The sequence below is a fragment of the Megalopta genalis genome, chromosome 6 (assembly GCF_051020955.1).
Source record: "Megalopta genalis isolate 19385.01 chromosome 6, iyMegGena1_principal, whole genome shotgun sequence".
Taxonomy (NCBI): Eukaryota; Metazoa; Arthropoda; class Insecta; order Hymenoptera; family Halictidae; genus Megalopta; species Megalopta genalis.
Genome location: NC_135018.1, coordinates 12932116 through 12945236, shown reverse-complemented (window position 1 = coordinate 12945236; position 13121 = coordinate 12932116). Strand labels below are relative to the sequence as shown.

The window sequence follows — 13121 nt, the reverse complement described above, 5'->3', positions numbered from 1 at the left end:
AGTCCACAACAAGGCAGGTGAACTTCTTCTCTTGAGGAAACGATTATAAAAATTTACCATTCACTGTGGTTGACTCGGTGTAGTCACAAACAGCATCGACTTTGGCTGGATGCGGAGCCAGTCCTGAGGCTTTGATACGATGGCCAAGAAAACCTGTCAAAAATGCACTTGCCAGGGTCGATGACAAAGCCTTACAGATCCAACCTCTTGAGAACGATCTCCAGATGGCTACGATGCTCCACCTCCGACGGCAAGGCGATGATGAGGTCATCCAAGTAGACGTAGCAAAAGTCAAGTCCGGCGATAACCAAGTGCATGAACCTTTGGAAGGTCTGTGCAGCATTTTGTAATCCGAAGGTCAGGGATGGAAACTCAAATAACCTGAAGGATGTAATGATTGCCGTCTTTGGAATGTCCTGCTCTGAAACAAGAATCTGCTGGTAAGCTCTGACCAAGTCAATTATTAAGTAGGTGGACGAGCCATGGAGAAATGTGTCAGAATCTTGAAGGAAGGGTATGGGGTACTTATCTGGTACGATCACTGTGTTAAGACAGTGATAATTACCGCAGGGTTTCCACTTCCCATCCCTTTTTGGTACCAAGTGAAGTGAACTTGCTCAAGGGCTCTTTGAAGGATGATACAATCCTTGCTGAATTATAAAGTCGAACTCTTTCTTTGCAGCCTTGAATTTGTCAGGCATGAGTCATCGTGCCTTGGCAGTGATAGGCAGTCCTATGGTCTCAACGAAGTGTTGGATTTCATGAGTGATCTTCCGAGGCAGGATCGACGTACGCGTCAATTTTGCAGCAGATCACTGAATGGAATATTTTGAGTCAGACATTGGAAGCGAGGAACGTTCTCGCTGCTCGGCCGACAAGAGTATTGCTATCAATCAGCCTTCGGTTCCCAGTGTCCACTAGCAGGCTGAAATTAAATAAAAGGTCTGTGTCAATAATTGGTTGCTCTGGCCACGTCACAAATGATTAACTATCACATGAACGGCCTTCGGAAGTCCAAATTCAGTTTGATCAGCCGACTGTCATGTCCTGATCCTGAATCCGTTGACGGCGTACAGCTTCAGATCTCCAAGGTGACGACGATTACGTGCAGTAGCTGGAAGTACAAACACATCAGCTTCAGTGTCGATCAGGTTTTGCTGACGATCGTTTTCCGCAGAATTCTTTACCGCCCAGTTACAAGGCTAGAAACATCTGTAAGCCAGCGCCATATTTGGCTGTCTGCCTCGTACGCGGCTGCGGGGTTGCCGCAGAACCCTGTTCGTTGGGCGGAGTACTCGTGGGATCGCGCTCGAGGAGACCATTTTGTCCAAAAAGTTGCACGTGGTTACCTTAACCCAAACGGGAAGTTCGCGAAATCATTCGTAATTCGGTAATAGTCACCGGTAATATACCATGTCGGGGTCACCAGTTTTAGCGGCTGCGTGTTCTATTTGTGAATCTCTCTATCGCGATTTCCCTAGCGTCTGTATGCGGACGAAGACGTGGAGACAGTTACTAGGCTTCGAGATTAGATACACACGTGAGATGTTAATAACTAGATAAAACTTTATAACTAAAGTACGTATGAAATGTCCGATTTTGAGACTGAAAGTTTGGTTTATTATATCTCAAGCCTTGCTCTCAAGTCGCCCGCGTAGTTCATTTTGGATATTAAAATCTCCAGATCGAAATTTTACAAACCATCGACGTACCGTAGGTTCATTAGCCACATACTACGACAATATGATAGACTATTAAAAACAGAAGAGTGTCTTGTCAATTTCAGTCTTCTTTGGAACATTGCCAGCGACGAATATATACCAGCAATTTATAATAGTAGTGATTAAAAGGTTTACACGAATTTATAATTCTAAAATCACAATGTGATGTTGGGTTATGTGTGGTTCCATGCTTTCAACTTTATCATACCAAAGTTGATTATTAAAATTACGTTCGGCTTTAAATACTTTAATAATTTCATTGTATTAAAGAATATTATATGAACATTATAATATAATACTTAAAAAAATAAATTATGACTATAAATTTTTATATTTTAGAAGGTGAGATGATATTACTGAATTTAATAAATATCATTGTAAAATTTAGAGAGCAAGAAACGACTTCTAATTACTTCGTAGCATTCCGTACTTCAGTGCCAACTACTCAATAGTACGCTCCGTTCACAGCGATCACATTTTTACGCAAGCGCTCCGTAGCGAAAGGGTTAACAAGTGATAGGCGTATAATTTTCAATTTTTCATGCATTCTGTCAATGTACTGACAGTACTTTTCGGCTCTAATTGTCTCCCCAGTCGAAGGAATGAGTAGTGAATTACTCCAGTCACATTAGTTTCCACTAATGCTTTCAGAGCATCATTTTTCACAGACGTTTTGAGTCTTCCACGCGGTTCTTTTTGTAGGGAAAAATCACCAGATCGAAAATTTTCAAACTAACGCTGCATTTTTTATCGTTAACAGTATTCTGCAGCATTATTATCAATAAAATTACACGAATATTGGTTGTATTCATGTCCTTACGAAATTCGAAACAAATAACAAAATGGAACAATTTTGAGAAAATCTTTGTTGAAATGTGACTCTGGCAATGGACTGTACAACTATAAACGAGATTATGCCAAAAACAAAAGCATAACGAAAACAGGGAGACAAACGTTTACATGTAAACAAAATCCGACATTTCATATGCACCTACATAATATTACGGTCGTTTTTAAGTGCATAAATGTGCACAAGCTTAAAAATAATAGAGTAGTAGTCTAGTGAAGAAAAATAGGGGGACTACGCTTCGAGCACTTATGGTAAATTCATTGAGATAATGAGGTCGTTGAATTCATTATTTTATCAATAATAACACAACGACAACAAAAGTCAAGGTCACTTCTAGTCGAAAGGCAATAGTTTTTTGAAATCTGTTGTATTTCAATACGTTGTCGAATAAATACTGATTAACTTTCATTGGATGCATTTTTTTATCAGACTGTTGAAAGTACTTGCAAAATCGTAGCGACAGTACGTGCTACACCCTGCAGACTCGGGTGAAAAATTTGAAAAAACTAACCAATTGCAATTTTTGAGAAAAATTTTTTGCTTTTGTATAATAAACTAATCCTTTTAACATCCCTAAAAAATTTAGACCGCTTGGCCTAATTATAAAAATGCTGTTCTATTTTAAAAGGTGTACGAACGTACTTTGTACATATTTATAAGAAAAATGTGGAAATAAACTTCTAGTATTTTCTCCGTTTCCAACCGATTGGAAGCTTGACAAATTTTACACGTCATTTCTTAGTAAAAATTTTGGTCGTTCGTTTCGATTTAATCCGCCAATTCCCTCCTATCTTATACTGGTCAGTTTTGGCAAGTTCGTAAATATCGAACTAAACGCGCGACCTTCCTTCCATAAAAGTGGGGCAAATAAACGAAATTTAACTGTAATTGAGTCTACCGGGAGAGAATTCCAGCACTTTCCAAGTGGAGTTTGAGAGAGAAATTCTATTTACGACGTCTTTCGTTATATGTAATTCGTGGACATTCTTCAACTTGATAGAACATTTTTTAAGGAACTTGTTTAGTCTTCGATAACATTGTGTGAATTTTAAATCAAATAGTTTTTGAAATCTTTAGTAGTGAGGAAAGAGTTTATCGTCTACAATAAAAATATCAAATGTGAAACGAAGCCACAAGAAGCATAATACATGAAAAACATGAATTTTATGTACATAAATTAATTTATATAAACGCTAATGTAGAGCAGTGCTCGGAATTAAGTGCTCGAGACGGCCGATTCAGAGGCTTTGCCTTCTGGCAACCGCCGCACGTCTTATTCCACATGGCAGCCATAATGCTCAGATTATCTCAAGCGTGTACCAATTCATGAGACATTCTTGTATCAATAGGTACCATGAGGTACTATTATTAATTAGGATTTTTTTTGTCAGTGGTATTCCACTACATTGCATGATAATTTTAGAAAATAAATGTATAGAAAATAAGGATTACATTTGCTCGAAGTATTATAATTCAGAACGTTTTCTTAATGTCATTTATTTCTTACAAGATCCTGGGTAGAGTTTTCGTGCTGAACAAAAAACTTTTCGTAAAAATACAAAAATATTGCGCAGAAACTGCGCACGTGGACACTTTTTTAAACTTTGACATCAATTTATTGCTATTTATGACCAAAAACAATTAATAAATTGTATGCCACTATATTCGGGAAACTCTCCTCTAGCTTTTGAGACTGATTAGAACTTTCTGACGTTTGTACTTTTCATGCAATACCTCAATTTGTCGAAAATTTTGGGTTTTTACAAAAGTTCGTTTATTTAAAAAACTGAGGGTGACGGAGCAATTCGGTTTTCGGATTCTTGTTCGGGGAGTGAAGCTCTACAAGAATTTCATAGTGGCTATAGGAACCCAAAAATCGTGTCGGACAGTGTTATCGCGCGACACAGTGCAATAGACGTACAGGAGATGCCACTGACAAAAATAAGCATTAACAATAGTACCTCTTGCATGAAGTGAAAATCTATTCATACGAGCATCATCCTAATGCGCCACAAATATTTACCACGGTATGCGCCTGGGGTGCTGTGAGCCGATGGAAGCAAAACGGGGAGCAAGATGCTGCGGTAGTAGTCAGGTAGCGTAGCCCTCGCGGTATTAATGATCGCGGTATACATATCATGTATAAATAAACGAAAACTGAAAAGTAGACTAAAATTTTTAAATACATCTATTTTATCATTTCTTCAAGAATTTTCATAATTTCATTTTCTTCGCTGATCTGTTTTTGATAGGTCAGCCATAATTGTCGCCGCTGTCTGGATCTACGGAATTTTACTGTCTTTGCCTCCAATGTTTGGTTGGGGCCAATATGGAAATGATATTTTAAATATAACATGTATTCTACTATGGGATGACCACGACTCAGAACGAAGCAATATATATATTGCTTTTATTTTACTTGTTGGCCATGGATTACCAACAGTAATCATAATTTCGATTTCCGTACACATCATTTTGACAGGTAAACTATTTGAACCGAAACATACCAGCGGGCAATTCCCGGATCGGCCCGATCACTGTTCAACACAATTTTCTTTTTGTAATATTCAATGGGCGATCCTTGTAGTGCGCCACTATTCAACACGAATTCGAAAACGAAATTGTTGTATCATCCACAGTTTTCGAAAAATTCGAACTTTTTTAAAAACGCCCATTTTTTTTTTAACAAAAGTTAAGTTTAACAAATTAATCGATCGGATATAGATCGGGACCAGGATTCGAACCTGAATCTTTCATTTGCCGGGCGTTTGCTTTAACCAATTAATCTCTCTTAATTCTCTCCTAGTCCTTCTAAACACAACACGTCAGGAATAATGCCGAGGACTCATTCTTAAAGATAAAAATAACAAAAGCATAACGAAAACAGGGAGACGAACGTTTACATGTAAACAAAATCCGACATTTCATATGCACCCATCTAATATTACGGTTGTTTTTAAGTGCATAAATGTGCACAAGCTTAAATATAGTAGAAATTTATTTTGACGTTGAGACGCGTGCAGGCCTTTAACACAGTCTATCGAGTTCCCACTTGACTTACACATAAACTATTTTTTCATTATCATAAAAAACGTACCTGTGTCTATTGGAAAATTGTCCAAAGAAGATCTTGAGGCTCAACATAAAAATTTAAAATACTTTCGAGAACATAATACCAGTGGGACATCAAGAGAACAATTTTCTACTATTTCGTGCACATAGCTACATGGACAGCCCTGCGTGGAGCACAAAAGAAACAATGTCATATCATTTCTCGTGTCGCATGAACGAAGACATAGAAAATTATTTATTATTAGATCAAACATCTGACTTATTAGATACCAACACTGACACTTATTCTGAAGATTTATTTGTAAGTAAATAAAAGTCCGTTAAAATTGTAAAACTTTATTTTACAAGCAGCAAGTTAATCACAATTTGTTTAAAGCAAATAATACTTTTTAATTTATCAATTGAATCAGCTTTGCATTTTATTTACAAAAGTATTAAGATATTTCATTCGAAAATTAATTAGTTTAAGAGTTATGACACATTTTTCCTCGCGCGCGAAAACCCGCGTCGCCCGTCCGGGAACTGCCTGCTAATGTGTTTCGGCCCTTAATGTTTTCTTCTTTCTTATTTTTGTACTTCTCCATTTAGCCCCTTAATCGAATCTCACTTGTCTTACTTATTTCGTGAAGTGAGACAAATTATTGTCATTCGATTAAAATTTGAATAATAAATATAAATAACCATAAATAAAAATGTTATGGATTCAAAGAATATGTTATTTAACCGAAATCTAGCATGCAATTATAATTTTACACCATAAATTCGCAAATGATGGCTGTAGTAAAAGTTTGACGATGAATATGTAAAACGATAATATTTCGAAATGAATGCACCTGCAGTGTGTTGTCCTTACAACCACAGAATCATTTTGCTCACTTAATTGCACATCTTTTAAAAGTAAAAATTAAATAATATTGACCAAATGTTTTCTTTAAGTCTCTACAATTCAGTAGTATCCAAAGGATACGTTTTCAAAAATAGTTACATACAAAATATCTATCCATTTAAAAACATAGTTTGTGTATAAATAAATAATTATCATTTTAATATAATGTTGATATTTTTATCGATGTGTCTATCAGGCACAATTGGTTTATGATGTAAAAGCATACTACATAGATTGTTAGGGGATAATAAATGTTCCATAAAATATAATGTCGGACAAGAGTGCATACAAATACTTGTTTTATTGAAAATGTGATAATACTAATTTTACAGCTATGTCGTAAGGGTTTCCTAAAGATTCCTGCAACCCTGTGCAGGTAGTAAAGAAATATACGGTTGAAATGAGATTATCGAAGTTTCACAGTGATAAACACGATTTGCAAAAAACCCATTCGAGATCGATGATGTAATCGTTGCGTCATTTGTTATTTGACATTAAAACGTTATTGATCGGTTATAGGATTTCAGTCATGAAATTCATTTTAATAATGAGTTCGACTGTAAAATAAAATTTCTGAATTTTAATGTACAGCAAACAAAAATGGGTGTAATTGTAGTTACTTTGGCGTCGGGGGTAATTAACCCTTTCCCGTGCCATTTAGCTCGACGAAATTCGGGTCCAAGTGGTAGACGTAAACGCGCGGCAAAGAAACCAGACTGATGCTCGAGAATAGTCACAATACGAACCGAAATGTAAATGCCTGTGATATAGTTATTTACGACCGTTACATTACGATGCTTATGTTCACGAGCTTGACTCGTGATGTTTGGCCCAACTTTCTGTTCACGAACCTGACTCGTGATGTTTACGTTTAGGGGATGTTTACGTTTACTCCCAAAATCTTCATCACGATTCAGACTTGTTAAAGCACGGGAAGGGATTAAATTCGCCGGTCTTGAATGTGTTAACAATTTTCTAAATTAATCTTCGCTTTCACAGCTTCATAACGTGAACTTCTTTTTTTATAGGCGTTGTAGTAATAGTGAACATTTTCTCTTAAATTTTATGATTATAGTCTTTCAAAAATGCATAGATGCAGCGACATGCAACGATATATTAGGTTGGGTAATTATTATCTCTACTTTTAGGGATAACCGTAGTTTGAGATGATTTAAGTTTTGAATAAGTTAGGTTCTACACAACACGAAAAAAATGCCAAATGACAATATAACATGATAAGTGTGTCGGTCTTGTAATTCAGATTCACGCAGAAGACAAAATTTGAGGATTACGAAAATGGTCAAATTGACGGTAATGATCTATCTAGTTGCTTGGATACCCCGTGTGACTTTGGGTATCGCTATTCATTATTTTGACGTAAGTATTTAGATGAATAGTAGTATTATATACATATACCGTACTATACCGTACGGATGATGTTAATATGAATTAGGAATATGTTATCGTTCGAATACTTTCATGAGCCTGCGTATATGCATACTGAAAATTTCATCAAAATCGGTATATCTTAACATGAACTGTAAACAGTTAAAGATCGCGAAAGTCACAGTTTCGTCCTAATTTTTGACTCTTTTAACCAATAACTCTTAGAAATCCACAGAAATCCACAGTCGATTTCGATCTACATTTGTCCGATATTGTGTTAATGACAGTGTCCTTTGAGTAGATTTTAGAAACTATTGGTTGGGCGATATATTCGACTAACATATATCTAATGAGAACTAAATTATTTTTAATTGTGAAAATTTTATTTTGAGAAGAACTATTAGAAAAATCAAAAACTCGCTGACGGTTAAAGTGTTAATGAAAAAACAGGATGAAATAAGAACAGTTAATGCACTAGAAAAAGTTACTCCTTGCTCTATAATATTGTGCCAGACTATGTAATTTACTACTATGAATATTTCGAATTCAATTTACCATATAAATGTGGATGTTATTAATTTTTCTGATATCGAAGTTAAATCCTATTGTTTTTAATGTAAATTCTTTCCCTTTGACTTTTACATTTTTTTATATCTTTTAACTTTTCTATTTTTTTTGTAGGAAATTATTAGGTGTACAATTTAATTTGATTTTAAAATCACATGTATTGTTTACTATATGTATTGAGCTTTGGTAAATAGTATCAACAAATTTGATTATAGGGAATTAAATCAGCTGCTAATACAAAATCATTGTCGAGCACAAAAGGAGCTTATTAAACAATCGACTGTCGCTTACATTTGTTTCTTTGTACTTTATGGAACGTACAAACATTAATTTTTATATTAACATTTTGTTTATATGCCAAATAATGTAGTAGTTCATGTTATACACTGGACAAAAGAATTTTATTTTATCTAATTAAGTAAATTCAATGTTTACAATGTATCTTTTCGAAAACTGTGATAAATTGTATTTCATGCTATATTCACATGCTTTATTGTCAATACAATGAATATTGCTAACATACCGATTAATGAATGAATTACTTTATCAAATCGTCAGTTGTAAAAAATAAATCTTTCATACAAAATGCAAAAATAATCATAACGACAGTCGTTCGATTTACTTAATCGTATACTGTTTACCAAGATTTGTAGTAGATTAATAGTTGTAGAGTAGTATCATTGAATGTGTTCCTTGTATCAATCCACAGGTCAAGCCGTCACCAATAATAGTCATATTAACATATACACTGTCGACACTTACTATATGTAATAAACCAATCATCGCCATATACCTGAACAATCAGCTAAAAAACTGTGTGAGGAAAATGTTTGGGAGAGAGGTATCGGATGAGGCAGGCATCAGAAATGAAATAGGCATGGTCAGCGAACGTAATAACTAATAGCAAGGATAGGGATTAGAACTATTTAAAACCATAAATAAATATATAAAGACTCGTTAAATATTTAATTGTTACATATACGAAAAACTCATAAACAAAGCCGCAGATTGCATTTTCGTTAATATACATATATATGTAAGGAAAGTACACAGCACTTCCCCAATGCTATTTGAATTGTCCCGCCTAATTGCGACGGTCGCTAAGCGAGATATCTGTATGTGCAGTGAACATAGCAGGGAAAAAGGAATGGAAAAACACGTGGTAGAAATGAGTGCGAAATTGTAATTGTAAACCGAAACCAAAGAAATTGTAATTGTGAAAAAAAAACGAAAAAAGTGAAGAATAAACATTGAATGTTCTTTCTTTGACTAACAGAGAAACGATTAAATTTAATTATTTACCACTACGCCCGTGAAAAAAATAATACCTAATAGAAAAATTCAACATTACATATAGTATATACAACAACATTATTCAACATTACATATATATGCATATTAACGAAAATGCAATCTGTGGCTTTGTTTACATATATTCTTGTCAATATTTTCGAAATATCAAAAAACATATTTTTGAAAAATCAAAAAACATATTCCCGAAATATTAAAAAATTATTTTTGAAACATTAGAAAATTATTTTTAATGCCAACGTAGTGTGTGTATCTGTGGCTTTGTGTACACATATTCTTGTCAATATTTTTGAAATATCAAAAAACATATTTTTGAAAAATCAAAAAACATATTTTTGAAATATTAAAAAATTATTTTCGAAACATTAGAAAATTATTTTTAATGTAGAACGTAATAGGAAATTGAAAAAATAAAGTGTTATGTAGGAAAAAAAATTCTACCTCCAACAGGAGATGAATCCCAACGTAGTGTGTGTATCTGTGGCTTTGTGTACACATATTCTTGTCAATATTTTTGAAATATCAAAAAACATATTTTTGGAAAATCAAAAAACATATTTTTGAAATATTAAAAAATTATTTTCGAAACATTAGAAAATTATTTTTAATGTAGAACGTAACATGAAATTGAAAAAATAAAGTGTTACGTAGGAAAAAAAATTCTACCTCCAACAGGAGATGAATCCCAACGTAGTGTGTGTATCTGTGGCTTTGTGTACACATATTCTTGTCAATATTTTTGAGATATCAAAAAACATATTTTTGAAAAATCAAAAAACATATTTTTGAAATATTAAAAAATTATTTTCGAAACATTAGAAAATTATTTTTAATGTAGAACGTAATATGAAATTGAAAAAATAAAGTGTTACGTAGGAAAAGAAATTCTACCTCCAACAGGAGATGAATCCCAACGTAGTGTGTGTATCTGTGGCTTTGTGTACACATATTCTTGTCAATATTTTTGAAATATCAAAAAACATATTTTTGAAAAATCAAAAAACATATTTTTGAAATATTAAAAAATTATTTTCGAAACATTAGAAAATTATTTTTAATGTAGAACGTAATAGGAAATTGAAAAAATAAAGTGTTATGTAGGAAAAAAAATTCTACCTCCAACAGGAGATGAATCCCAACGTAGTGTGTGTATCGGTGGCTTTGTGTACACATATTCTTGTCAATATTTTTGAAATATCAAAAAACATATTTTTGTAAAATCAAAAAACATATTTTTGAAATATTAAAAAATTATTTTTGAAACATTAAAAAATTATTTTTGAAACATTAGAAAATTATTTTTAATGTACAATGTAATATGAAATTGAAAAAATAAAGTGTTATGTAGAAAAAAATATTCTGTCTCCAACAGGAGATGAACCCCAACGTAGTGTCTTACTTATTTCGCCAACCAAAAATGTTGAAACACGCATGAATATTTAGCTATATATCGCAATATGCACATCACAATTTTTCTTTCTCTTAAATCGCATTTTCTAGGTTAAAGAATTGCTTGTTTCAATGTAATAACATTTAAAATTACTTAATCTACACTTGCGGTAAACCCAACAAGTAGTAACTTTCTTCTCCACAGCAAAAACATGGACAAATTCGGTTTTCATTTTTTTTAACGATGACGCAGTTCTACGAAAAAGCTGAGAAAAATTGAACGCACTACTTGTGATAGTACCTTATCAGGGAATTAATATCGAGATATTTTCAAATTTTTGAATTTTTTTCCTTTCCATTTTTGATAACCACAGCTTGTGACCGAAAAATCTCAAAAAATTTTGTAATATGTGGCTTGATGTCTGAAATGTACTACATTTTTTTTAAAAATTAAAAGAAATCTAATTTACCCTGTAACTACCCTCACAGACAAGTTACAGGGTTGAAATTTTGTACAGATGTGTTTTTCTTGGTCAGCTATCGAACGGTGTAATACCCATTAAGAAACCTCTAAGGGCAATTTTGACCATCTTAATCGGCTAGGTCTTTTATCAAGGAACATATAGAGACTTACGTTCGCAGAATTGTTGAGACAAAATATATAGGGAATCCTAAATTCTAGTATTTCCGAAAAAAGGGGGGTTCATGAGGTCATTTGAAGTAACTTGAAATCTTGTAGAAGAATTTTGCAGTTTTTACCTGTTGACACGCTAGCGATAAGTCTCTTAGCTGTCAAGTATGTAATTGTGCCTGAGCCCTAATAGCTGGTCTCGCACGATAAATTTGGCTGGACAGTATGCACATTTTCGACAGGTAAAAGTTGTAAAATTCTTTAATAAAATTTCCAGGTGCATGGTTTGGATTTTAAATCGAACATTATATGGAGATGGAAAGTACAGTAAGTACAGTAATACAGTATCCGAATTAAAATTTGCAATTTAGATCGAAAGTATGTAAAGGATCTGTATAGATGTTTAATAAGAAAAATGATTGAAGTGGTGCAACATAAAGGCAGTCTACACATTACTAAAGCATAAACAAACTGTGTAATTTTATTTCATTTTAATGCTTTTGTTATTTCATATTCAAAGTGCCTTATCTTTTTGTCCACAAAAAATTTCATGTTTTCTGTATAAATAACAAATTGATCGAACGATTTATTTAATTTCTTCATATATTATATCAATATTAGTACCTTATTTTGTTGTGTATTCATTTTCCACGTATGTATATGTACAAATAGATGTTTATACCGAAAAATCTTGAGTTGCCCTATTATTACTAGTGCACATATACATGGTGACCAATTCAAATCGATCCAATCAAATATCTTCGAAACAGTAGGAGATAAGTTTAGAAAATCCATTATAACAGTCATTTCTTCTTGTGCTGGTATGTCGTGAGTATGAATATGCGCGAGAGATGTTTAGCAAAGGTCTCGACTTTATCTTTGTCTTTTCTCGCCCATAATCCGTCCTCTGTGCGAATAGGAGCGTTGCGTTGGATAGGGCTTTTCAATTTCTTCGTCAGTTTCCATAGCGAATAGTCTGTTTTCGAGTGTGGGAAGAGATTCCGTATATGTTGTTCAATATTGTTATGTTTTAATTTGTATAATAATTTTCTCAATTGTTTGATTAGCTTATTTAAGAATTTTTCATCATTTGGGCGTCTTCTGAGTTGCCACTTTCTCCTAGCTTTTCTTTTTCGAAGGATTTTTTGTTTTATGTACATAGGGTAATTTATTAATTCTGTAGATTTGCTTTCCTCGTACGGTGTGGAAAGACATGCAGCGTGCTGTAGCTGCTCAGTTAGTTTTTGAACAGCTTGGTCTATTTGGCTTGGTGTCTTCAGTAAAGTTGATAAGTTTATGTGGTTGTTT

At 33.6% G+C, this 13121-nt stretch overlaps 1 protein-coding gene across 1 annotated transcript; it reads left to right on the top strand.

The window, feature by feature from the left end:
* Positions 1 to 307: 307 nt before the first annotated feature.
* Positions 308 to 11179, top strand: LOC117225999 (pinopsin). Its single transcript, XM_033479899.2, has 4 exons — positions 308 to 440; positions 4824 to 5053; positions 7791 to 7906; positions 9192 to 11179. The coding sequence occupies exons 1-4, from the start codon at positions 316 to 318 to the stop codon at positions 9381 to 9383; spliced, it is 663 nt and encodes a 220-aa protein (XP_033335790.2). The 5' UTR covers positions 308 to 315; the 3' UTR covers positions 9384 to 11179.
* The last annotated feature ends 1942 nt before the right edge of the window (positions 11180 to 13121 follow it).